At 36.9% G+C, this 27,203-nt stretch overlaps 1 protein-coding gene across 1 annotated transcript in view; it reads right to left on the bottom strand.

Annotated features, from left to right (window-relative positions):
• The window catches only part of LOC106136854 (laminin subunit alpha lam-3), a 148,665-nt gene that overhangs the window by 53,889 nt on the left and 67,573 nt on the right, over positions 1 to 27,203 (bottom strand). Inside the window, exons 17-19 of the mRNA XM_013337515.2 lie at positions 26,745 to 26,892; positions 24,904 to 25,075; positions 20,816 to 20,977 (exon numbers count right to left, since the gene is read on the bottom strand). Coding sequence (XP_013192969.2) covers positions 20,816 to 20,977; positions 24,904 to 25,075; positions 26,745 to 26,892 — 482 coding nt within the window. The remainder of the gene's footprint in view (positions 1 to 20,815; positions 20,978 to 24,903; positions 25,076 to 26,744; positions 26,893 to 27,203) is intronic.

Below are 27,203 nucleotides of genomic sequence, written 5' to 3'. Positions count from 1 at the left end.
AAATACTACTGAACCGATTACGATGAAATTTGATAAGTAGGTAGCTGAATACCCAGAATAAAACATGGGCTACTTTTTTATCCCAGAGTTCCCGTTTTATTGATTCTACGCGGACGAAGTCGCGGCCGGCCTATAGTCTATTATAATAAAACTAATGATGCATATTATCCTGAGATAAGCTTCGCCACAACATCATCCACAAACCAATCAGTTATTGGTCACGGTCCACACCTGCCACTTAAAATAATCACTCCAAAATGAAGAGTATCCGAAATTGAAAATGGCGAGCGTCCTGACCTGCAGGTCATGAAATTTTCTGCACAGATCTGCCCACATGCTCTCTCATACATACATACATATACATATGGTCACGGCTATATCCCTTGCGGGGTAGACAGAGCCATAGTCTTGAAAAGACTGAATGGCCACGTTCAGCTATTTGGCTTAATGATAGAATTGAGATTAAAATATTGAGAGGTTGCTAACCGATCGCCTAAAAAAGAATCCCAAGTTTGTAAGCCTATCCCTTAGTCGCCTTTTACAACATCCATGGGAAAGAGATGGAGTGGTCCTATACTTTTTTGTATTGGTGCCGGGAAGTACACGGCACATAGATAAATACCTATATAGTTATTGCTCGCTTTGCTTTTCATAGTTATATTTTGTTTTTAATATACCTATATTAACTAGCTCTCGATATTATATAATCTCTTATTTATAATTATTTAAGATTAAAATAAGAGTAATCTAGAGGTATGATGGGGTAGAAAGAGCCAACAGACGTAACAAGACTGAAAGGACAACTATCAGCTGATGGCGTCATGATGTAAAGACAAATAGTAAAACATACCTACCCCGCAAGGGATATAGACGTAAATATATGTATATATGTGGGAATGAAAGTAAAACAGTGCGGAATTATATCGTAAATCTTCTTATTTTATTGGACTTCTTAAAAACACATTTATAACGTCTTACATCGTACCACAGACTCACTATTCTATCTCTTAATGTTACCAACGTAAAAATAAGTAAGAGGTCAGCTAACAAAAAGGATTTAAATAAAAACAAAAACAAATCTTCTCCCACATATATCTATATAATTATTTTCTTAATCTATGCCGACATATGGCACAACAATAAGCTGTTTCTGATTAATTGTCATTTCAAATTTCTTTCAAAAAAAAAGAATAGGACCACTCCATCTCTTTCCCATGGATGTCGTAAAAGGCGACTAAGGGATAGGCTTACAAACTTGGGATTCTTTTTTAGGCGATGGGCTAGCAACCTGTCACTAGTTGAATCTAAATTCTATCGTTAAGCCAAATAGCTGAACGTGGCCATTCAGTCTTTTCAAGACTGTTGGCTCTGTCTACCCCGCAAGGGATATAGACGTGACCATATGTATGTATGTATGTATGTCAAATTTCTTTCATATGTCATCATGTTAATAGTTTTATTTATATCATTGTTTAGATGAAGTGATAAATTTTAACATCAAACATCATTAAACCCGGACGTGCCTGCGCATTTATTGCAATAATTAAAGCCTTAAAAGGCATGTCGGCTAATACATAGAAAATTACAGTACTTATTCGTTTAACTAAGAAACACATGAAAGCCATGAAATGGTTACCATGAGTTCTAACAAACAGATATCTGTCGATGGGCTAGCAACCTGTCACTAGTTGAATCTCAATTCTATCATTAAGCCAAATAGCTGAACGTGGTCATTCTGTCTTTTTAAGGACTTTTGGCTCTATCTACCCCGCAAGGGACATAGACATGACCATATGTATGTATGTAATACAATATCCACACGGATCTTTATAATATTAGTATAGATTAAACGTCCAGTTACAATGTTATTAATTCAATGCATAGGAACATTTATAGACGCAATCACAGCATTAATCTAGATATCTGCGCTATCAATACAAGTCTGGCTAACGAGCTAACTATTATGACGGGAAATAAATCAGACCGGTTGGCTCATTAGGTGACCAGGGTTCGATTCCCGGGACCGCCCCGGGTACCGCCTGGGAGGGCTTCCAAGAAAATCTGGTTGTCGCACGAAATTATAATGTAAATAACGGTACAGTTATGATTGGGACTGTGGAAAGGCATTAATTATAAATCTAAGCGAGTTTGTTTTAACAAGTACCCGAAACCGCCGAGCTTGTATGAAGAGAGTTACATTCATAAATGTGGATGAAGCGAAGGAAGTATGCAGAGATCGTGGCAAGTGGAAAGAGGTAGTCTCCGCCTACCCCTCCGGGAAAGAGGCGTGGTATTATGTATGCATGTATGTATGTTGTTTAAACATAGAGCTACAATGTTTAGTCCATAGGTCAACTTACTTGCCGTTACCGACATCAAAAAGGGTGATATGCAAACAAGAATTGAGACGGTAACAACAATAGAAGCATTTTTTAAAGCTTGCACGCAAACTCAAACCTATTATTCATTCATTCATTCGTATTTTTTTAATGTAGACAATGTGCATTCGTCCACGATTAAGATTTAAGAGATCTATATTTGTAAATTGACGTCCGGTGAAAATGCAGCAGTGTAGTTTGTTCCGCCGCTTCTTCTACACATGCGCTTTACCAGCGGGAAAAGTTATAATTAGATTTAAGTGATGTGACGTCAATAAGTGATACCTTGTATCCAATTATGAAAATAAATCTATTCGATTCTATTCTATTAAGAAGGGAGCCCAAAGCATAGAACCTACGTTAATTCTTTGCTCTGTGAAAGCTTAAACCTGATCCACTACTGGTCATTATCGAGTGATGTTCCTCACTTAATTAAGCTTCCCATTTTTTACACCTTCCTTAACGACCATAACTAATAAAATAACCCAATATTAATGGGAACTGTTCTCATTAAAATGCGTTTGGAGTTAACCATTGATCAGTAAGGTTATTGGTAAGATGGTTTTAATAAGCCAAAATAGATTAAAAAAAAAACTATGACCGATTATTTTCTTGTTAATTTCTTTATTTGCCGTGTGGTTCCCGGCACCAATACAAAAAAGAATAGGACCACAATATCTCGTTCCCATGGATGTCGTTAAAGGCGACTAAGGGATAGGCTGGCAAACTTGAGATTCTTTTTTTAGGCGATTTGCTAGCAACCTGTCACTATTTCAATTTCAATTCTATCATTAAGCCAAATAGCTGAACGTGGCCATTCAGTCTTTTCAAGACTGTTGGCTCTGTCTACCCCTCAAGGAAGGTAGGCGTGACTATATGTATGTATGGCAATCATGCACTGAAATCTTGAAACACAGTAAGTATTGTGAAAGAGACAATACAAAATTTCATACATACATACATAGGGGCAGGCAGAGACTACATCTTTCCACTTGCCATGATCACTGCATACTTCCTTCAAAATTTCAATTCATAAAAAAAGTTAAAATGCAATGCGTGGAATCCGATGGCCTATAAATAAGGCATGGACACACTGACAGATGACTCTTATTGCTGTAAAAAAGTTCAATTTGTACTGTGCTGTATAATTGTCGATGAGTTTCGAAATTACGAACGCCCCTCGAGAATGTCGACGGTGACAGTTATAATCGTGATTGTTCTGAAATTCCAAATGAGTGACATGATGAAACCCCAGCAATTCTGCCTTTCATTTATATTGCATACTTACATATATAATATTATAATATAGGAATTTATTCAACTTGATACGATGTAAAAAAAAATCAAAACACTTATAGTCAAAAGTTAGTAATAAATTGATGTTTAAGTTATTTATAACGATCTGATCATCTTATACATACATATAGTCACGTCTTTATCCCTTGCGGGGTAGACAGAGCCAACAGTCTTGAAAAGACTGATCGGTCACGTTCAGCTGTTTGGCTTGATGATAGAATTGAGATCCAATTAGGGACAGGTTGCTAGCCCATCGCCTAAAAAAAGAATCGCACGTTTGTAAGCCTATCCCATAGTCGCCTTTTACGACATCCATGGAGAGGATATGGACTGATTCTATTCTTTACTGCTGAGGCTAAACTAAAATGACTAAAATCATTGACTGACTGATACATACATATCATCGTCTATATCTCTTGCGGGGTATACAGAGCCAACATCAGTCAGTGTATAGACTGACTGATGCCCTGGTAATTTATGATTTAGCCCAAGTAGTCGTGCAAATGGCTCAACTGGCTCAAATTCTAAATAGAAAGGAAGAAAAGAAATTTTATCCAAGTTGGGCGTTATGATAAATGTAAGTGTGTTTTCTCCTTCAAAACTATAGCATATCTGGAGTATCTACTAATAATTTGTCCACGGTAAAGAAAGGAAATTTTAACAACACGTGTGGCCTATTAACTCAGAGAATATTACGGTACTCTCAAACTATTTTTGAAGGTACTATATAAATTGTCACAATTTGTTGACAATTCGGCTGTGGAAAACGTTTCATTGTTACTTCACTCTTCAAACTTCGTCCCATCAATTTCAACTAAACTCACAATTATCCTATCAATAACCTAATCGGCTTTAATTTCATTGAGTTAAAGTTCTTTTTCCTTTTTCTATTCTACGTGTGGCACTCTCTCAAGTCTTTGTTACGTCGCTTTAAGATCTGATTCACCGTTGACATTGTTTAATACTTTCTTGACTTGTAAATTTTGTGAGCCTTTTATTGCCAAGTGATGAAGATTAGTTTCAATCGCTTACAAAATATCAATACGTTCGAGTATATTCAGTCTTTATTACCAAAGAATAAGGTTTATATCACACAAGATTTCTAGATGACGCCGCTATCGAAGCTCAAACACGATTAAGGTTTATCTCCACACATCGGTTCCATGTCAGAGACGTGGTGGTTTGGGCCTCAAAAATATCGTTGCATACCATTATCTACGGTTCATGTCCGTGCCGTCAAGTTAGCCGGTGCCGAAGCTCCGTAGAAATTGTCCACAACGATATTTTTTTTGACTTCGGACGAGTCAAGTTCCGGCCATGTCTCTAAAGTGTGTATAGACCTTTATAGTACGCACAAAGAACCGTCATGTCAGATGAAGATAAGGCAAAAGAACCGCATACGAAACTGGAACGAGTGAAAGAATCTTATGCCAGTACCGGTCAATCTACCCGAAGGCAAGATGTTGATGGATTAGCAGAATCTGCTATTAATGACAGCAAATCTATTATTATATCAGAAATGTATAAATAAATACTTATATACACAGTACATAAAACTTAGAAGATTAACACTGCGAATTGCCTAAATATGCTTTTAAAAATTCAAATAGTACTTATAACATAATATCTGAACTATGGGATATAGAATATCTACAAATTATTTGAGCACAAAATTTTAATAACAATTTTTAATAATGTTAAAATAAATAAATTTTAGTTTAATTTTAATGTACATTTTTTTTGGCAGAACCTCTCTACCATTCAAAGTACAAAGTAATGAAAACGTAACTCTTTAACTCAAGTTACACTGTTATTTTATGAAATGTTTTCTGCGCAACGCAAACATTTTTGATGGTTTATAAATCCTAACAATCAATTTAGCGATTCAAAATCGATGAGCTGGTAAAAAAAAGTTATTATTATTTTTTTTAACATTAAGATTAATTTCTGAATACCTGATTTAATTAAAAATAATCATTATGATTCAGAAAATAATACAACTCCACAAACATGACAAAGTGATCGTGAAACTAATCTTACTATTTCATTTAATACTACCGACCAAACTGCTGCCGATAAATAATTGAATCTATTTTATAGTTCTGTATTTAATATCAATTGCCTATTTTAAACCAGAAATCGAAACGTGAGAGTTGTCCTAAGAACCTGATCGAAATTATTATTTCATTACTCAGTTGCTTTCACTAGCATTATAAATGCACATTGCGGAGATCAGTATAGAGAATGATTGTCTTGATATTTCAAACAAGCCGCTATAAATCGACGCGTGTGTTGAGCAGCTGAGGCAAGATATGTAGAATTATAAAAATTATAGACATCTATACTAATATAATAAAGCTGAAGAGTTTGTTTGTTTGAACGCGCTAATCTCAGGAACTATTGGTTCGAATTGAAAATTTCTTTTTGTGTTTAGTAGACCATTTATCGAGGAAGGCTTTAGACTATTTATCAACACGCTGAAACTATAAGGAGCGAAGAAATGATGGAAAATATGAAAAAAACGGGGAAAATTATTCCTCCTTGAGGGCTTCAATGATGCTCAAAATAACTATACAACGCGGACGAAGTCGCAGGCACAGCTAGTACAAAATAAAACGAAACTCCCATTGAGGGCTCTTGTTCCGCTCCCGCTAGATACTTTACATTTGATCCTCTTTATTCAAATTCACGGATTCAAAAGATTTCCACAAAGAAGACAGATTAAAAAGCACACCAAAAATGGTACATCAGAAGAAATAACACAAGACAAAGCCATAATATCCCATATTTCATGTGACGTATCATTCATTTGTCCAACCTTATCGAAGTCTTCCTCAGTATGAACCGTGACCTGTACAGCCTTCGGTAATTACATAACAAAGCCGACGGTAAATGTGAGCGAGAAAAAATGAAGTCGATTTGACAGGACCACCTCTCCGGGGTCAATGGCCGAAGGACTCGCGTCGGGCTGAGATTTCACACGGTTGGTTTCGCTACCAGAGCAGGTGGCATGGATTTGTAATGATGCAGTGGATTGATTGATAACTTTAATGGTTTGTAGTTGACGGCAAAAACTAAAGATTTTAAATTGATTTCAGAATTGGTTAAAGTTTTCTTGAGGGGCAATTATATTTTTAGCGTAGATACACTGACCCGTTATGTCAAACTTCAACCATTACAGAGACAATTTCAATTAAGAAGCAAACGAAGAATTCAGGAGAAAAATTAAGCTACGGTAACGAAAGCCTAACTGTAACTTTTAAACCCGAAGTTCTTAACTACTCAAGAGGAATAAAATATTTACAAAAGAAGGTTGCCTACACCACCAATAAGGTATAGCAAATAATCTCAATAAGCGGCGTCTCACAACGCCTGATACTATTGACCCTGATAGCGACAAAAGCGTGATTAATAAACACTTTCCAATGACGGACAGGCCAAAAACAAAAAGCAATGATGAATGGCTAAAGCCGTGTTGTCTAAGACATGAATGAATCACCGCTCTGTCCAAATGATGTATCGCTAGAGATTTGCCGATTGAGACAATGAATCAATTGCGATGTGGTGCATTGATAAATACGTCCCGTTCAGAAATATAGAGGGGTCAAACTGGCCAGCCACGTCCAGGGCTGTCAGAGCTTGGCATCTGAAAACCGGAATGATGTACCAGTTCTACTACACGTTACAATGTAATTTATGAATCAATGGTCATTAGAATGTTATGATTAGAATCATAAAAAATGATTAGAACAGTTTAAACTTAAAAATACGAAAGTAGGAAAGATGTGGTTTGTGGGAAATGTGCTTGATCCAGATTTTCCGATGCTGTTACATTCTCCTATTTTGATGATTGAATGTTTAGTCGATTCTCACCAAGATTATGCTTATTTAAATTTCACCATTATTTTCCGTGGAATAAAGACATGATAAATTTATGTGTATGCAAAATTACTTCTTCGTCTTGATCAGTTATTTTAAATTTTTTATTGGCAAACATATTGACTACAAATTATAAAGTTAAATCTATTACACGTTAATTTTTATCCAAAGTAATTTTATCCACGCTTGCATCAACCCTGTCAGCACCGGTTCCTGACGGCGTAACTGCAGCGCCGTGATTGATAAATGCATGTACTTGATTGAGACTTAATTCCTGCGTGATTATAGTGTTATCGACTTCCAATATTATGTCAGTATTATGCACATGTAACTATTTTACGTGTATAGCTGTTGTTTCTGTAGGAAAGTTATTTATAGTTATAATTTCATTAAATTAAAAAATACGAATAACTCTTTGACATTTTATCAATCTGTTTTATGTTTTGGTCTGATGTTTTTAGGCGACTATAGAATAGGCTTAAGTTGGGATTTTTCTCTTAGGCGATGGGCTAGCAACCTGTCACTATTTGAATCTCAATTCTATGATTAATCCAAACAGCTGGTCTATCAGTCGATTCAAGACTGTTGGCTCTCTCTATCCCGCAAGGGATACAGACGTGATTATATGTATATATGCTGCTCTTATGGTAAAACTACTGCTTTAGTGCAATTTCGAAATCCCCATTTTTATGCCCAACAATTGAATTTATACATCTATAGCATTTATAGTCAATTGTAAAGATGTTAATGTTTTCATAATTACTAGATTACAACTTGTTATTAAAAAGAACCGCTTTAATGTTTCTTACCATGTTAAGTCATTCTGTGAATATTACTTTTTATTGCAAATGTCTCGGTAGGCGTAGGAATGAGATGTTATAAGTGGTAAATTGAAATCATTAGTCTACCTGGTTCTTAATGACTATACTATGTTCTTTATAATAGTTACTATGTTGGCCTGTAGTTTGTGTTTATTATGTCCCATTGGTTCTTTGGTTCAATTTTTTTAAAGACTTTTGGCTCTGTCTACCCCGCAAGGGATAAAGACGTGACTATATTATGTATGTATGTATGTCTTAAACAAGAACACTACCAGACTGGTTCTAAGAACAACAAAAACTAATCCACATTTGGCTATGTAATCTTAGATGAGGTCAGTCAGTATTCTATGATATCTTATCTCCAAAATCCGCTCTAATGACCTGAATTAGGCGGAAGTCCGTCTGCCGTCCATATCAGACATAAATATAAATAAGTTTGTATGAATGGAGATTTGTGATTTGGCAGAGTTTCAGAAAGTTCAACGACCGGTGTTCTGATAACCTGTGTCTGGTCGAGACAGGGTTACCAGGAGGTGATCGAAAAAATTCGCCGTCTGATTGTATTGATTATAACGGAGATCTGCCTACTACTAGTGTCTGAATACCCAGTGGGATACTGATGCGATAAATAAATATATATCACTCTTTGAATCTCAATTCTATCATTAAGCCAAACAACAGCTGTAAGATGCCTTTCGGTCTTTTCAAAACTGTTGGCTCTGTCTACCCCGCAAGGGATATAGACGTGATTATATGTATGTATTATTTTACAAAATGGTGCAAAACTACCGAATGTTGTTAATGCTGGTTTTTATCCTAATTTAAAGTTAATTTTATCTTGATGTATTAAAATTAAAGTCAAAATTAGAATACATAGCTCTGCTGTTATTTCCTCCTCAAAGATCAATGATCTCTTATCAAAAATGTCTTGATCTTATTCATTTTTAATAAATACAAAGTTCAACAGTAAAAATAAAATAATGCTATCTATACTAAGTTCTAAAATGCCATCTCATTGGTTTATGGAACGCTATCAGTCAAATTAAGTTTTACAAAGCTGTTTGTAATCGTTATGACCGAATCCCAAGAGTATTCGACTATCCCTTAATCATCTTTTACGACATCCATACGCGTTTAACGATGTGACACTCTTCCTTTTTTCAGAATCCTAATATTTTTTTGTTTGATACATTCTGGCGTATCTGCTCAGCCCTGAGATTCGTGAGAGCATTTCGGTCTCATTTTCAAAGGTCACTCCATTGCGATCCAGATACAAAATACCACTGGTTCTCTGATCGTCGTGTGCATTAACGATAAAAACACCATAATTATTGGCATCTTCTTGTAACACATTAACATGGGTTGAACAAATTTTATTGGGGTCTTTCGGCGTATTAAAGTTATCATGATTATACTTGTTAAGCTGATTTTAGTTGCGTACATAAGTGTTAGTACTAAAAGCGTGTTATATGTTACTTTTGAATGTTATTTCTGTGTTTTTATGCTCTTAGCAAGTGCATTGATTATAATTGATGAAAATTAGTGTGTTTTGTCTCCAATTTCCAGTTAATTTATCAGTAGTATCAAATTTTTGGCAACCTTTGTGGGGCAGCGGTACTACGCTTGTCTACAGCACCGGAGGTCCCGGGTTCGAATCCCGGCCAGGGCATGATGAGAATAGAACTTTATCTGATGGGCCTGGGTCTTGGATGTTTATCTATTTAAGTATTTATTATAAAAGATAGTACCGTTGAGTTAGTATCTCGTAACACTAGTTTCGAACTTACTTCGAGGCTAACTCAATCTGTGCAATTTGTTTCGTATATATCAACTTAATTGTCTTGTATGTGAGTAAACTATATTCTAGAAAAATAAGTAGGATTGAGTTTTTAAGACCGGTTACCTGCCTTATAAGTATCATCGCTTTTGTCTCCCCGTATCTGAAAGTACCTAGTAGTGTTAAGAAAGATTTTTTGTTTTGTTTGACTATATACAGTTCATTAGTAACAGAATCTATTGGCTCTTTTCAATAGATTTAATAAAGAATTTTGTCAAACAATATCTAAATTTTAAAGAATTTTTCACATAAATTCATTGTGAAAAACTATTTAAGATCTCAACAGAATGGGTTCAATAGACTTTTCTTTGACTTTCTCAACTCACACTCCTGGTTCTCATAATCCACCGTGATACCATAACTTCATCCGTTCAATTCCACTGCAATGCATATCGTCTGTATGAATCTTGCATAGTAATGTCACCAAGGTTTACGCAGTTCGCATTCATCGTATTTACAATTCCGACATCGCCTATTCCTTGACATTTATTATCTATGGACACGAGTTTCCTTTGCGGAATGCATTAATCATTATTTAACTTTGCTTTAACGATTTTAATGTCTAAATCTTATGATTATTAAGCTCTGTATGTGAGTGTGAGTTGTAATTAAACATGTCTGAGATTTGCAATTTGTTATTAAGATAATTATTGAGTAAGTACATAATATTTATTGACAAAATTATTTTAGCTTTAGCAGTAGATTTATTAGTAGCCGTTTCGTAATACCAATTTTAATTTAGGCACGTATATAGATTTCTTTGGTCTTCAACCCAAAGTTTGCTAATGTCAAAATTAATGTTTTACATAAATTAACGTTATAATTAGTGAAATTTATTGAGTATTCAATAACAAAAAGTTATTTGCTGCAGTATATTGCAAGAAAAAAATATTAATTTCTAGCTTTTTTGCAGATTCGAGCACTCATGTTCTTTAATAATAGGTACTTATTGGTTATCAATTAGGGGAATCTTATATGAATTACAACATACCATATTTAAGTCCATACCAAGTTTTATGGTACGGCTGGTAACGTTTGAAAGAGGGCGGAGGCCTAGGCCTCCTGTACGGTGTCACACAGGTTGGCGTGCAGCAGTACAGATAGAACCTCTTATCCCTTATCTTCTCAGCTGCTTTCAAGCGCTCCAATGCCACTTTACCAGCACATCTCCTGGGTCCTGTCACATTTCCTGACACCAGTATCGTGGTCAGTACCACTAACGACAACATCCACCACCGCATCACTACTATTTACATCCATTTGTCATTTCTTTATATCAACTATCAAAACTTTTTTAAGAACATCACTATTAATCGTTTCACTAAAACTGAACATAGTTAAAAGTTTAAGTATGATTCATTCACATGACTGTTTTGTAAAATTAATATTAGTTTTACTTATGATAGCACGATTTATCGCGATCGGCCGCGCAGGCGCGGCTTTCTATGGGTCATGCGCTCGCCCGGCCGGTCCAGTGGCGACTGGAGTACTGATGGAGACGCCGGAGAACCACGGCACTCCTGGGACGCTAAAACCTCGCTGCCAAAGGCTATTAACATTTTAATTAAGCTATTAACAACGATGATAAAACTGGAGTACTTCATCTAAATCACGAAAGCAATCAGGATGAATATAATAATGTACTGGAAGAATTGTTTCCTAGACTGTTAGACGTAAGGTTCCCTCTATTATTGCGGGTGATAAAGTGAAATACCATCAAAGTACAACCAGTTTTGAGACACGGAACATTTTATTGACTTCATGGACAGCGGCGGCACGCGAGTCCACTAATTAGGCCATGCTCGGATCTAGAGATTGCTCCGCTGATAGTGGATGATAAAAACCCGCGGGTGGTCGCGACACAGAGATCTGTTCTCATGCGACGTCACATATCTCATGCTATCAACATCTTTATGCTGTTCTCTTTAGAGACCACATTTGCATCTGTCACTTCATTTGAAATATCGGCCCGTTTTCCAATTAATGCTCTGAGATGGTTATCGTCCGGCGCACGCATAGCGCCTAGCTGTCCATCGGATATGATTTCACACGTTTTCGATGCCACCTTTTCAATGCTCCGTCGCATTTCGAGATCACATTTCCTTGTTCCTAGTTAATTCCTTAGTTTACAACCACCATGAATTATAAATGAAGGAATACCCACTGTTAATAGCAATGTAAAGTCAAAGAATAGGAGAAATAAGACCGATTTTTCTATAGCTCCTCTGAGATAAAATTACACGGCATGAATTTCATCAGAAAGACATAAACGTTGTATTTGATAAAAGATAAGAGTAAACTAGTTATGCAGATTAAAAAGCAGTTATGGCTCGTGAAACGCATTCCGTAGTAATTGAGTAAGTAAACAACGAGATGATAAATGTTGGTAATAAGATTATTCGCATAGCTTTGTATTACGCAAAAGCTACGACTACTTGTTTAAATAATAACAAAATATACTTTACAGCAGATTACCATAAAATCTTAACTGTAATAAACTTCTATACTAACTGTTCACTATTGTGGTTTCTTTCAGATTAGGCATCCTTTGAACCAGAACGGTTAATGTCCAACCAATTCCTGGTAAAGAGGCTATATATCTGTCTCCACGGCCCATTCATCACGATCAGCAGTTAGATCCTGACTTCGTCACGACGCCGGTGTCAATCAGAAATAGAGTTGATATAAATAGTACCAATAAAACTATTAATGTCACGAAGTCAACTGTTAATAGAATTGCGCGTGTTGTTTAAGTTACTTTATGACTTTTGAATGTTCTTCTTTGGGAAGTCGAATGTTTTAAGTACAATAATGATATAAATAAAAATGTGTAGTGTAACGTTAGTGGTGTTAAAGCACCTGCCGCGTCTATTAGATCGGTTTGATGCAAAAGCAATTCCTTTACCTAATTTTGCAGAGCTGTTTCAAGTCCATCGTTAGCTAATAGAAGGCAAATCTAATACTAATACATAGATTGAAAACTCGACCACAAAATTTTTATTGTATTACATTGAAATGTTTTGTTTAAAAATTATGATAGTTTGGAACTAGGTCAGTATTGTTTATATGTCCACAAAAAGACTATCTATTCTTTGATACAAGTTAAACAACTCTAATGAAGAGAGTACTAAATAATGATAACAGCACGTATAAAACTGAATAGCAACACAAGAGTCAGTGAACTGTTAAATCACAAAAAATAATAAATGATGATCATGATAGCCTTTGATAAGACAATGAGGCTACAATTTGGCATAAACCCATTCATAAAGAGACTTAATGATGTATTTCAAATGAGGCATATCGCTAACAGTCGCAAAGTGGCCGTATAAACGTATAAAATGTGTAAATCTAACGGCATAGGTCGTGACTGGCGAATAAAGCAGAAACAATGACTCACTAGTTCACATCAGATCGCAATGTTTGGTCAAACATTGGTCTTGTGATGTGAGACCTGTTGATTAAAAAAGTCTTGAGTTTATCCGCCAAACTTCAGCATAGTTAGTGGACATAATTAATTCAAAAACTCCTATGAAAAATTACTTTTATTAATGTGATTGATGACACGTCTATAATTGAGTTAAAAGTACTTATTAAATTTGGGCATACAGAAATTTATACAACAACGCTAACCGCTTAAGATAGATTGTTTAAATTTCGAACAAAAAAAAAACTTTTGAGCAAATATTAGTTAACAAACTTAGGTATATATGTAATGAATTTAAATGTTTCATATCTCGTTAGAGTTCTGATAAAAATCAGATTTTTTTATATGAAATAGTGACAAAAACAATATTGGTGAAATACTCAAACATTTGCTCAAACATTTGTGCCAACAACATCCGATACCATCTCAGTTGTTGCAGGAAACATCGACAAGCGGCAATACTGTACTTCTAAGAACTGATTAGTGATAACTGAACAACACGGTCCACTTAATTTTCAGCTAGCGTTGGATCAAAGGATGCTTTGTCTATTCCTGTGCTAAGATATATCATTTCATTTTCCATTCTCGTGAAGTTTCATGTGTAAAACCTAACAGAAATTTGTTATTACTCAGATTTCTATCAAAAGAACGGTAAAGTTGGGCATTTCTTTCAAATTCTAAATTGAAGAAGTAATTATAAGTACCGCAAATAGAAAAAATATTATAAGCAAGATGAGGTCTAACGTGGTACCTTTCCAATTCTCGTTTCATTTGTCACTCATTCTTAATTATTATTATACGCTATTATAGTCTCATAGTTATAGCAAAAATCAATTCAAAGGAAGAAATCGTATGTTACAGATTCAATTTGTGTAATTAAGTATCCTTATTGTGTTCTGGATTCGACCAACTCAATAAAAATATAACGAATTAGCGAAAACATTTAGTACCTTTGTTGAACATGAAGCAGAACTATAAAATTTACATATTATGATATGCAAAAATGGATTCAAACCTCACGGTAAACATCAAGAACTATATAACTGCTTCATAGAATCAGTCATTCAAAACAATAGACCTATAAACCTAATTACGGTAAGGAAATACAACTCAACTGACAATGTAGGTAAAGGAGCTACAGATGTCCATATTCAGGTTTCATGGAGACCTAGATTAGATGAAGCCCTTGATAAGATAAGCCATATCTGACTTCAAGACCTATTGTGTAGTCTTAACACAAGTACCTATTATTACCATTGTTTAAACAAGAGCCTAAACCGACAGCCTCCACAAGGTCTTGATGGACAAAACTACTTTTCTGATTGGCCTATCTATTTATTGTAAAACTAGCTGTGCCCGCGACTTTGTCCGCGTGGAAAAGTTATTTTGGGCATCATTGAAGCACTCATGGATGAATAATTTGCGCCGTTTTTTTTCACACTTTCCATTATTTCTTCGCTCTTAAAAGTTGCAGCGTGATGTTATATAGCCTTACGCCTTCCTCGATAAATGGTATATTCAACGCAAAAAGAATTTTTCAATTCGAACCATTGGTTCCTGAGATTAGCACGTTCAAACAAACAAACAAACTCTTCAGCTTTATAATATTAAGTATAGATATAGTATCGTTTAGTAAGTAGGTATCGCTTTACTTTAATTGTGAATACAAAAAAGTAAACACAATGGTTTGCTGATGGGTGCGGAGTGACCGTAATCTAATCTGGCTTTTGAATCCTGATTCTGGTACAATGAGGCCCCATGATTGTTCGACTTGAACGTAGTACAGAAATACATACATGTATAACGAGTGCCCGGCACCAATAGAAAAAAAGAATAGGACCACTCCATCTCTTTCCCACGGATGTCGTAAAAGGCGACTAAGGGATAGGCTTGTAAACTTGGGATTCCTCTTTTAGGCGATGGGCTAGCAACCTGTCACCATTTGAATCTCAATTCTATCACTAAGCCAAACAGCTGAGCGTGGCCTATCAGTCTTTTCAAGACTGGTGGCTCTGTCTACCCCGCTAGGGATATAGACGTGATCATATGTATGTATGTAAGTATTATAGAATTACCGTGTCTCAAATATACACTGCTATTTATTTACAGACACCAAATTATTTCGCGCTATGCCACACGGTCCGCCATCTTGGTTTTGTTGTTTATCTCGTGCGACTAGAAATACTCGTAAACATGGCTGAGGGCAACAAGTGTGGCCATTAATTTGAACACACAGACAGTCCAGGCAGACAGCGCGACGCTGCACAGATTTACGCGTCTGGCATATTTCAGTATTTGGTGCCGTGTGGTTCCCGACGCTTACAAAAATAGGAATAGGACCACTCCATCTCGCTCCCATGGATGTCGTAAAAGGCGACTTAGGTATGAAATTTGAGAAAATTAAATGGTTTATTTGTTTAACTCCTTTATGGTATTCCATTTTGGGTATATGCTTATAAACTTAGGATTCTTCTTTTACGCGATGGGCAAGCCTGTCATTATGTAGATTAGGTATAGATATATAAATTTCAAATTATTTTCATGTTGATTTAATATTGTAAAACAAATCAAAACTCCTAAACAGTTACACAAATCTCTACTGAGAATGTCCAAGTTCAATCTAAAAGAGAAAGTTGTTTTGAAACTCAGTTTTGAAAACATCAAAGATCCTTTGAAATGGCATGTTTGTATGTCAAAGCCACATCACTACATGTGCAGTGAACTGAACAGTTCTCTATGACCTACATTGCTGAATGTGTAAAAAGTTAGCTCAGTTTCGTTAGGAAGCAAAACATCGATGGTACAAAAATTACGCGCTCATAAAAATATTGACGTATTTTTTTCACAACATCGTTTGGAATTTGATTATAATAAGCTGCCTAATCATATGACATTTTATCTTTTATATATTTAATTCTCCTGTCACATTGTCCATTCCCGTACTCCTAGGCTTGACCGATTCTCATGAAATTTTGTGAGCATATTGAGTGGGTCTGAGAATCGGCCAACATCTATTTTTCATACCCACAAAATGCCTAACAACGTTTGCCGGGACAGTTAGTTTACTATAAAAAGTTTAATAAATACTATACAACGGATGTCATAAAAGACGAATAAGGGATAGGCTAATTAACTTGGGAATATTTCTTAAAGGCGATATGGGCCAACAACCTTCACTATTCGAACTTCAATTCCGTTATAAAGCTATTAAGCTGAACGTGGCCTTTCGGTATTTTCAAGACTGTTGGCTTTGTCTATCTAAGGGATATAGACGTGTTAATACGTATAGGTACTACATACATTGGAGATACATAGATTCGAGTTTTCCTTTATCTAAAGATTTTATGTAATTTGATGTCCGGTGAAAATGTCGCAGTGTAGTTTGTACCGCCGCTACTTCTGCACATGCGCTTTGGAAGCGGTAGTAGTTATAATTAGATTTAAATGATGTGACGTCAATAAGTGATATACAAGGTGTATCCAATTTTGAAAATAAATCTATTATATTCTATTCTTTATCTCTCATATCGCTAGTTTGATACAAACCAACTGATACTTTTGAAGTGAGACCACCACCTACACTTGTTAACAAACACAAATAAACAGTGGCTGAAACGCTTAAACTAGAATTACACTGTAGGGCAAATTCATGTGGCATCATAACTTGCGTTAGTAGTAGCACGAGTATATATATATATATATATATATCTTACTAATATTATAAATGCGAAAGGTTGTGAGTATGTCAGGATGTCAGTATGGATGTTTGTTACTCTTTCACGCAAAAACTACTGAACCGATTACGATGAAATTTGGTATGTAGGTAGCTGAAGACCCAGAATGACATATAGGCTACTTCTTATCCCGGTGTTCCCGCGGGATTCATAGGGTTTCCATGCGGACGAGGTCGCCGGCGGCCTCTAGTAATCCATTAATGTATTTTTTTTATAAAAATATCAAGAAGCCTTTTTATAAAATTAAATCTGTAAATTTCCTTAGTTTATGTAATAATCTTTGCTCGAAAGTGTACGTTATTTATACTCGTATAATGGGTGCGAATTCAACGCGGTGCATAACCTGCGCTGCGTTGTTCAGTGCATCTAAACAATTGCACAAAACAATTCAACAAGTATTTGTCCAGTTAACAGTCCTGAAGAGACTGATAGGCCACGTTCAGCTGTTTGGCTTTATGATAGAATTAAGATTCAAGTAGTGATAGATTGCTAGCCCATCGCCTAAACGAAGAATCTCAAGCTTATAAGTCCCTTAGTCGCCTTTTATGACATCCAAGGAAAAAAGATGCGTGTGGTCCTATTATTTTTACTTGGGGTGCCGGGAACCACACGGCAAACCAATCACAAAAATCTAAATTATATTTTTATAATATTTTTTATATATAAATAGTATAAAATGTAATTTGAGCAATTAATGTGAATAATACGCGAACAACATTCTACGTGTGAAAAAATCCAGCGTCAAATTGATTTACGCAATGTAAACGGCTAACGTTAAACGTCTCGATACTCGACCGTCGTAATAGCCGAACATAATTTATGATGAAAACACACAACGTGCAATCTCGCATAATGCCGCGAAATTGCCACTCGGCCCGCGAGTAGGTATAGTGACGTCATCATATAAAGGCTTTTTCACACTATACGGTAAGAAAATCGGCTAAGTGAGAGTCGTTCTTACGCATGGAGTTCCGTACCCCTTTTTAATTCATTTCAAAATCTTTGTTGCATATCATAAAGTCCATCAGTTGAATTACAGTTACTGTGTATAAATACCAATGTAGGTGCAATATGAACCCTGTTGGGCATCGCAATTTTTAAATAATATGGAACATATATAATTTAAAAAAAACTGTCCTCTTATATTTGGAGATAATATTTATAAGAAATTTAAAATAAATATAAATCATAAGATGTTTTGAAAATTTAAATTATAGATAGATAAACTCTTTATTGCACCATAAGGAAAAGAAAAACAGAAAAAAATATATAAAAAATCATACCATATTCCATTAACTTTTATTCGATTTTGTTGAGTCAAATTGTAGATTAAAATCAATTTAATAGTTTGCATTATGATAACGGACGAGTAGAACGCTGAAAACGTGCATCAATACAAAAACGAATAATTGGTATATATATATAATCACTAAGTGCCGTGTGGTTCCCGGCACCAGTACAAAAAAGAATAGGACCACTCCATCTCGTTCCCATGGATGTCGTAAAAGGCGACTAAGGGATAGGCTGACAAACTTGTGATTCTTTTTTTAAGCGATGGGCTAGCAACCTGTCACTATTTAAATCTCAATTCTATCATTAACCCAAACACATGAGCGTGGCCTATCAGTCTTTTCAAGACTGTTGGCTCTGTCTACCCCACAAGGGATATAGACGTGACCATATGAACGCCTCAAGTTTAACAGATAAACGTGCCAGTATGGCACTAGTTCAATTTATTAGCCTAGTCTTTATTGTTTTCTTTCCAATTTTTTTGACGGCCTCTTTGGCGCAGCGGTAGTGCGCTTGTCTGTGTCACCGGAGGTCCCGGGTTCGAATCCCGGCCAGGGCATGATGAGAAACGAACTTTCTCTGATTGGCCTGGGACTTGGATGTTTATCTATATACGTATTTATTATAAAATATAGTATAGTTGAGTTAGTATCTCGTAACACAAGTTTCGAACTTACTTCGAGGTTAACTCAATCTGTGTTATTTGTCCCGTATATATTTATTTATATTTTTTCCTTAATTGTTAAATGATTATGTGTGTACTTGATGTAGTTGGCATGTCAGGGAAGATTTGACAGACTCCCTACAATTGCACATGGCGGTATCAAAGGGTTAATGTGTAAGACCCTTTAACCATTGGATACATCTCGGGTGGTATACGACATCAAATTTCATGCCAATTTTAAGCGATACATTGAAGTCCGTATAAATACTCTTCGTTATGATTTGATAGGTTCGCAGCAGTGTACGGCGTGGGGTGGAAATAGCCGCGGGTGGAGGTATGCGGTAGGTCATGCTTAGGGTTGCCATTGTTCAATTTTTGTGTATATACCCATAATTTCGGGAAAATTAAGACTTACTTTTTAAATATACGGAATTTTTCTACACCTACTCAAACAGTTTTTACAAGTTTTAACCAGAAATATCTTTTGTACAGAAAATATGCAAACAAATGAAATTAATTTTGTGGCATGTGGTTCCCTGCACCAATAAAAGAAAATGAATAAGACCACTCCATCTTGTTCCCATGGATGTCGTAAAAGGCGGCTAAGGGAATAAATAAATAAAAAGGCGATGGGCTAGCAACCTGTCACTGCTGAACGTGACCTATTAGTCTTTTCAAGAACTTTGGCTCTGTCTACCCTGCATATATACGTGATTTTGTGTATGTGTGTATGTCATGATGTATGAATATATCAATTAATCGGGATTCCTTTCATAACGTCTTTATCCCTTGCGGGGAGGACAGCTACAATAAAGAGATCCGTAAGTAACACAACCCTCGAATGCTCTATAAACTAGAACATATCCAGTGAATATAACTTAACTATTTTCAATGGCAACCCTAATAAGCCTAGAATCATATAGAGTCGTTTGCAAATTAAGGCCCATCACACATTGGCAAATTGCCGAGCGTGGCTCGCCTTAGGTGATCCGGTTGAGTTGAGATACTCTGAAGAATGTTATGAAAGACTGATTGTTTTGAAGAACAAACAGTCAATTGTTTTTGTTTTGTTGGTATATAAATCATAATATCATAATCATAATAATATTCAAGCAACAAAGTAACACGGATTTTACTTTGAAAATACACATATAAAAACTTATTATATGTTTAACTTCTGAACACGATCTTTAAGTCGAAACGGCATACGGAATATGTCACTCATTAGTTTTTTTAAATCATGTAAGTTTTAGATTATTATTTGATTTAATACTTTAGTCTTTTAAATTGTTAAAACAATATAGAGAGAAATGATTTCACTAAATTGTGTCATCATGTGTTTATAATGTTCTTATGAATCATAAAACGCATTATCAAAAACTGAAAACAAAAAATACCTGAAAAAGTCGTAGCCGTCCTAAAATATCTGAAAACAAACAACGCCATCTATGCGAACATCGCTGCACTAAACAGACATAAAAGCACTCACCTAAGCAGCCAGAAGCATTCACCCCGTAGTGCTCCGGGAGACAGTCGTCGCAGCGAGGCGGCGCTGCTCCACTTGCGCACGCGCACTCCCCGGTCGCAGTGTCACAGTCGTTGTTACGGGCTGCGATTCCGCAGCGGCAGGCTGGACAACCTTCTTCTACCCCTGGTTAAAGTAAGATCCATTAATATTTAGGTAGTCGTTTTGCGTTTTACCTGAGTTAGGTTCGAAAGAAAAAAAAACTTTTTAAGTTAAACGGTTTTATGTTAAACATACATTGCAATGTTTAATATAAATGTACTAAAAACCAAAAAATAATAAAATAGATACAGTCGTGGGAATTATAAACATATGCATAGACTAGACTAAAATAAAACCGTGGGGCACGTCAATTGTCTACAATCGTTGATTAAAATGTTTGTTTTGTAATGTTACACTATAATTAGGCAGTTGTTTAACCGACAACGATGGACGTGTGATAAGTAGGGCTAGAATGTGGAAACAAGTTAGCAAGCTCGATTAAGCGAGTTTTAGGGTTTCATAATGTTGAGCGAGTAGTACTTTTATCATAAGTTTTGTCGATTAAAGACAAACTACGAGCAGTGAAACGATTCCTCGCCAGCCAGCAAAATAGTAAGTAATTTGCGCACCGTCTGCGGGCCAACTGCCTAACGACGAATTAAACGATTCTTCTATCGCACATTAAGTCTATAATTTGTAGACAATTGACGTGCCCCACGGTTTTATTTTAGTCTAGTCTATGCATATGTTTATAATTCCCACGACTGTATCTATTTTATTATTTTTTGGTTTTTAGTACATTTATATTAAACATTGCAATGTATGTTTAACATAAAACCGTTTAACTTAAAAAGTTTTTTTACCTATTTTTATTTTCTAGTTTTTAGTTTTTATTTCGCATTCTGTTTAATTCATTTAGTGCTTCATTATTGCAAGGTTTCTTGCCCGTTAGTTTATTGCAGTCCAACTCCTCTATACGTAGTCCCTGCAAAGATCTTACTCTACTAAGAGCCACGTAGGCTTGACCTTCTTCAAACAGTTTCGCACCTAAGTATACGACTGCGTGATCCACAGTGCTGCCCTGCATTTTATGTATTGTAGAAGCCCATGATAGTGACCTTTCATTTGATACCCATGTTGATGGGATTGATAAAACCTAAGTTATCCGCCATTTTGTAGAGGCCGCCATCTTGGATTTCAATTTTTTATAGTATATTGTATTCTGCTTGTTGAGCCCTTTCATTTGATACCCATATTGATGGGATTAATGAAACCTAAATTATCCGCCATTTTGTAACGGCGGCCATCTTGAATTTATTATGATAACTAGCTGTGCCTGCGACTTCGTCCGCGTGGAATAGTTATTTTGGGCATCATTGAAGCCCTCAAAGATGCTCTTTCCACGATTTTTTTCACATTTTCCATTATTTCTTCGCTCCTAATAGTTTAATAGTTGCATCTAGACGTTATATACCCTAAAGCCTTCCTCGATTAATGGTCTATTCAATACAAAAATAATCTTTCAAATCGAACCAGTAGTTCTTGAGATTAACACATTAAAAAAAACAAACAAACTCTTCAGTTTTATAATATTAGTATAGATAAATCTAAGTGCCTATTTAAACTAAAAAAAATATTCTAATAGAATTATAACCAGAAATATGTACCTACAACTACAAAAGAAAAAGAAATGAAAATAAAGTTGAAACGCCTGTGCAATACTGTCTTGCCGTCGTCGGGTCTTCCCATACTCCCTTAGTGGAGTCGGAGTAGATTGGTCAGGGCTTTTGGCCCTCTTCAATGGCATCATCGCTGCCTACGACTGTAGGCAGGTCGATGGGGCGGCCGTGACGGCCTGGGTCTTCACGTCTTCATACACTGGGAGTTCCCATCAGCGGCGGCGTCGTCACTGGTTGACGACGTCAGCCGCAAGGCAGCGAGGGGAGGGGTGAGGACCCGAAGGCCCGGAGGGAGCGGAGTGGAGCGGCGTGATGCCGCGCAGGTGGCTGTGTGATGACGCGTCCGCCCTCTCGAATATCTAGGTTCTCCCACTTCAAGTCCCTGAGCATCGTCGAGTTCCTCACGTAGCGCGGGGCTCCGACGACTGCTCTGAGACTTTGGTTCTCTTGGGCTCTGAGTCTTCTCCTGTTGGTCTCAGAGCAGAATGCGTACCACGCCGGGGCCGCGTACGTGAGGCGGGATCTGACGTAAGTTTGGTAGATCCCGAGCTTTGTCCTCAGGGGGAGGTTGGAGGAGAGAACTGCGTGAAGTCTTCCCCTGGCTGCCTTGGTCATGAAGCTTGCGCTCGCCTCCTGCTCCTTTTATACCCTGCCTCCGCTAGCCGCGTCGAGCGCGGCAACCGTTACGCAAAAATAATCCTTATAGCATGATTCAGTATTTACGCGCGATGGCTTTTTAGGGTATTTTATTTCATGTATAAGTTTGGTGTTCCTATACCGATTTCGATGATTCTTTTTTTATTGAATAGGTACTTATATTAATTTTTAAGAATTATGAATGAGTGTGAGTGTTATTGGTATTATAAACATCAGAGTAAAGAAATATAATCAGAAATCTCCGAACTGCTAAGCTATTAGGAATTACACGTGTTATTGTGAGTCAACCATAAAAGATAGACTTATGCTGTCTTGGGGTATTTTTTTAATAATTTTATGTAGAATATTTTCGTAATACATGGTTTCGCTGTATCTTTAACCATTAAGGCTGCACACGCGACGGAAGCTTAAAAAATCAAGTAACTTCTCCCGTTTTCCCAACATTTCCTTTCACTGCTCTTCTCTTAGTGATTGTAGCGTAATAAAAAGTATACTATAACCTGCTCAGGAGTATGAAGAATAACTGTACCAAGTTTCGTTAAAATCGGTCAAGTAGTTTTTGTTTCTATAAAGAACATACAGACAGACAGACAGACAGACAGACAGACAGACAGACAGACAAAAATTTTACTGATTGCATTTTTGGCATCAGTATCGATCACTAATCACCCCCTGATAGTTATTTTGAAAATATATTCCATGTACAGAATTGACCTCTCTACAGATTTATTATAAGTATAGATGAATAAACATAATTATATTGTCACCAAAATCCAAAGTGTATACAAAATTTCAGATTAATCGGTTGACAGGAAGAGGGTGAAATTTGAATTACTAAATTTGACCCAAGAATAAATAAAACAAACGGGGTGAGCTAAATAAAACCGTTTAAAAACCTTTTTTTCAGGCACACCGCCCAGTGCGGACATTCATACATATAATCACGTCTATATCCCTTGCAAGGTAGACAGAGCCAACAGTCTTAAAAAGACTGATAGGCCACTTAACTTGATGATAGAATTGAGATTTAAATAGTGACAGGTTGCTAGCCCATCGCCTTATAGAAGAATCCCAAGTTTATAAGCCCATCCCTTGGTCGCCTATTACGACATCCATGGGAACGAGATGGAGTGGTCCTATTCTTTTTTTTATTGTGCCGGGAACCACACGGCACTGTGCCGACGTCAAATCTAATCCACGAGCATTCACCGTCCTCCTGACATGACTCCAGTTTGCGTTCTCAATTCTCTAGTGAAAAGCTCGATGTCCATCGTCTGCGATACAGCGATAGTTACGACGCGCGATGAAAACGGCGACGCGCGTGCTATGCTACCGTGTCTATATTGAAAAAGCCCTTTTTTTACAAGTAGCCACTCCGGTTTGAACTGAACCATTGCAGGGGAACCCTTGTATTATATACTAGCTGTTCCCGCGACTTCGTCCGCGTGGAATAGTTATTTTGGGCATCATTGAAGCCGTCAAAGATGAATAATTTTCCCCGTTTTTTTTTTTCACATATCCCATTATTTCTTTGCTCCTTATAATTGCAGCGTGTTAAAGCCTTCCTCGATTAATGGTCTATTCAACCCAAAAAGAACTTTTTAATTCGAACCAGTAGTTCCTTAGATTAGTGCGTTCAAACAAACAAACTCTTCAGCTTTGTTATATTAGTATAGATAGATTGATCATCGTTCCCTTGGAGGATTTTACGATGATGTAGCATAAACTCCTCACCTCCATGACCCTCGGCGCACTGATCGCATGACCGCCCAGTCCATCCCTCCCTGCAGGCACACTGCCCAGTGCGGGCGTCGCAGGCTACGGCCAGCGCCCCCGGCCCGCACCCGCACGCAACACAGGTAGTGCCGGCACCGCGCCAGCCTTCAGGGCCGAACCAGAAGCCTTCCTGTAGTTAAGACGTATTGTTAATTTGATTTTTTACAAGTTCAGACGGTGGCAGTGCTGTGTGGTTCCCGGCACCAATAGAAAAAAAGAATAGCTATAAGTAATTACGTTAGTTTTTAAGTTTTTGTTTGATCTTTGTTAAGGAAAAAATAAATAAAATAATAGGACCACTCCCAACTCTCTCTCATGGATGTCGTAAAAGGCGACTAAGGGCTAGGCTTACAAACTTGGGATTCTTCTTTTAGGCGATGGGCTGGCAACCTGTCACTATTTGAATCTCAATTCTATCTTAAAGCCTAATAGCTGAACGTGGCCTATCAGTCTTTACAAGACTGTTGGCTCTGTCTACCCCGCAAGAGATACAGACGTGATAATATGTATGTATGTTAAAATGGTTTGGTCATGTGGAGAGGATGAATGAAAGCAGGTTGACTATGAAGATATACAAGGAGAGTGTGGGGGGAAAGGTCGGAGTGGGAAGCCCGAACGTATCTTGATCAAATTAAGGACGTCCTGGTAAACGGTACCCGAAACCGCCGAGCTTGCATGAAGAGAGTTATGAATGTGGATGAAGCGAAGGAAGTATGCAGAGATCGTGGCAAGTGGAAAGATGTAGTCTCTGCCTTCCCCTCTGGGAAAGAGGCGTGATTTTATGTATGTATGTATGAGACGGTGGTGTAGTTCTTAGATGTAATAATTCGTATCCTGAATATCACGTTTCGTACAATCATTAATCGCTTCTCTTTACCGATAATGCAAATAGACTGCCTCATTTGTAGCTTATTCTACAAGTTTGTTTTCTGCAATTAATCACTATTTAAGGCATCCAAAGCTTCAAGGGAAACTACCTGCCTATAAATACTCATGGCTTGCGTGTTAACTAATATGTACGAGATGTTGCAAGCTTCAACAAGTTTTGGAACAGGGAAGTACCTATTGTCCAGCTGTGTTTTATAGCTTGGTATTTTATTGTATTAATAAAGATTATATTTAAAAAATAAGGAATCGGGAAATGACAAGCATGACGCAGGATATGCTTGTCATTATCACTGGGTACAAAAAAGTGATTATAAGTAAGTAATGATGATCTTGCAAGAATTATTATAAAGAATATAATTATAATTTATTATACAGATAAGTGATAAACAACAAACCGTCTGCCTCTTAAGCCTATAGGTTTAGACATACATACATATGGTCACGTCTATATCCCTTGCGGGGTAGACAGAGCCAACAATCCTGAAAAGACTGAATGGCCACGTTCGTTCAGCTATTTGGCTTTATGATAGAATTGACATTCAAATAGTGACCTATCGCCTAAAAAGAATCCCAAGTTTGTAAGCCTATCCCTTAAATGCCTTTTACAACATCAATGGGAAAGAGATTGAGTGGTCCTATTCTTTTTTGTAATGGTGCCGGGAACACCACACGGCACTGTTTTACTCTTATGATGCAATAAAGAAATTTATCTATCTATCTATGAATCGTTAAATTGTTTGTAAGTAAAGAAATGAACTGTCACTGCCACTATTTGAATCTCAATTGTATCTTAAAGCCAAATAGCTGAACGTGGCCTATCAGCCTTTCCAAGACTGTTGGCTCTGTCTACCCCGCACGGGATATAGACGTGATTGTGTGTGTGTGTGTGTAAAGAAATGAACAGCCCTCACCTTGCACTGGTCACACCGCGCCCCCTCAGTATTATCGGGACACGTGAGACACAATCCTGTGTTCCTGTCGCAGGGCGCTCCGCCGCAGGCGCACTCCCGGCAGCTGCTGCCTTCCGTGGTCGGGGAGCCCCAGTAGCCGAAGTCACAGCTAGGAGAAAAGGTAATAATAAATTGAAACTTTCAATAGTAGAAGGTGGAAATTGATAGCTTCAGAATTTCCCGAATTGTCAATTCTATAATGACGCCATACTGCTGAACGTGGCCTCAGTCTTTCGAGAATTTTGGCTCTGTCTGGCAAGTAGAGTGTCTGTAGCCGTGACTATATTTACATACATACATATAATCACCTCTATATCCTATACCCTCGCGGGGTAGACAGAGCCAACAGTCTTAAAAAGACTGATAGGCTGTTTGGCTTAATGATAGAATTGAGATTCAAATAGTGACAGGTCGCTAGCC

Source organism: Amyelois transitella, chromosome 2 (assembly GCF_032362555.1).
Source record: "Amyelois transitella isolate CPQ chromosome 2, ilAmyTran1.1, whole genome shotgun sequence".
In the NCBI taxonomy this organism is placed as follows: Eukaryota; Metazoa; Arthropoda; class Insecta; order Lepidoptera; family Pyralidae; genus Amyelois; species Amyelois transitella.
The sequence above is the reverse complement of the archived record's forward strand: the minus strand, read 5'-3'. Positions and strand labels throughout refer to the sequence as shown.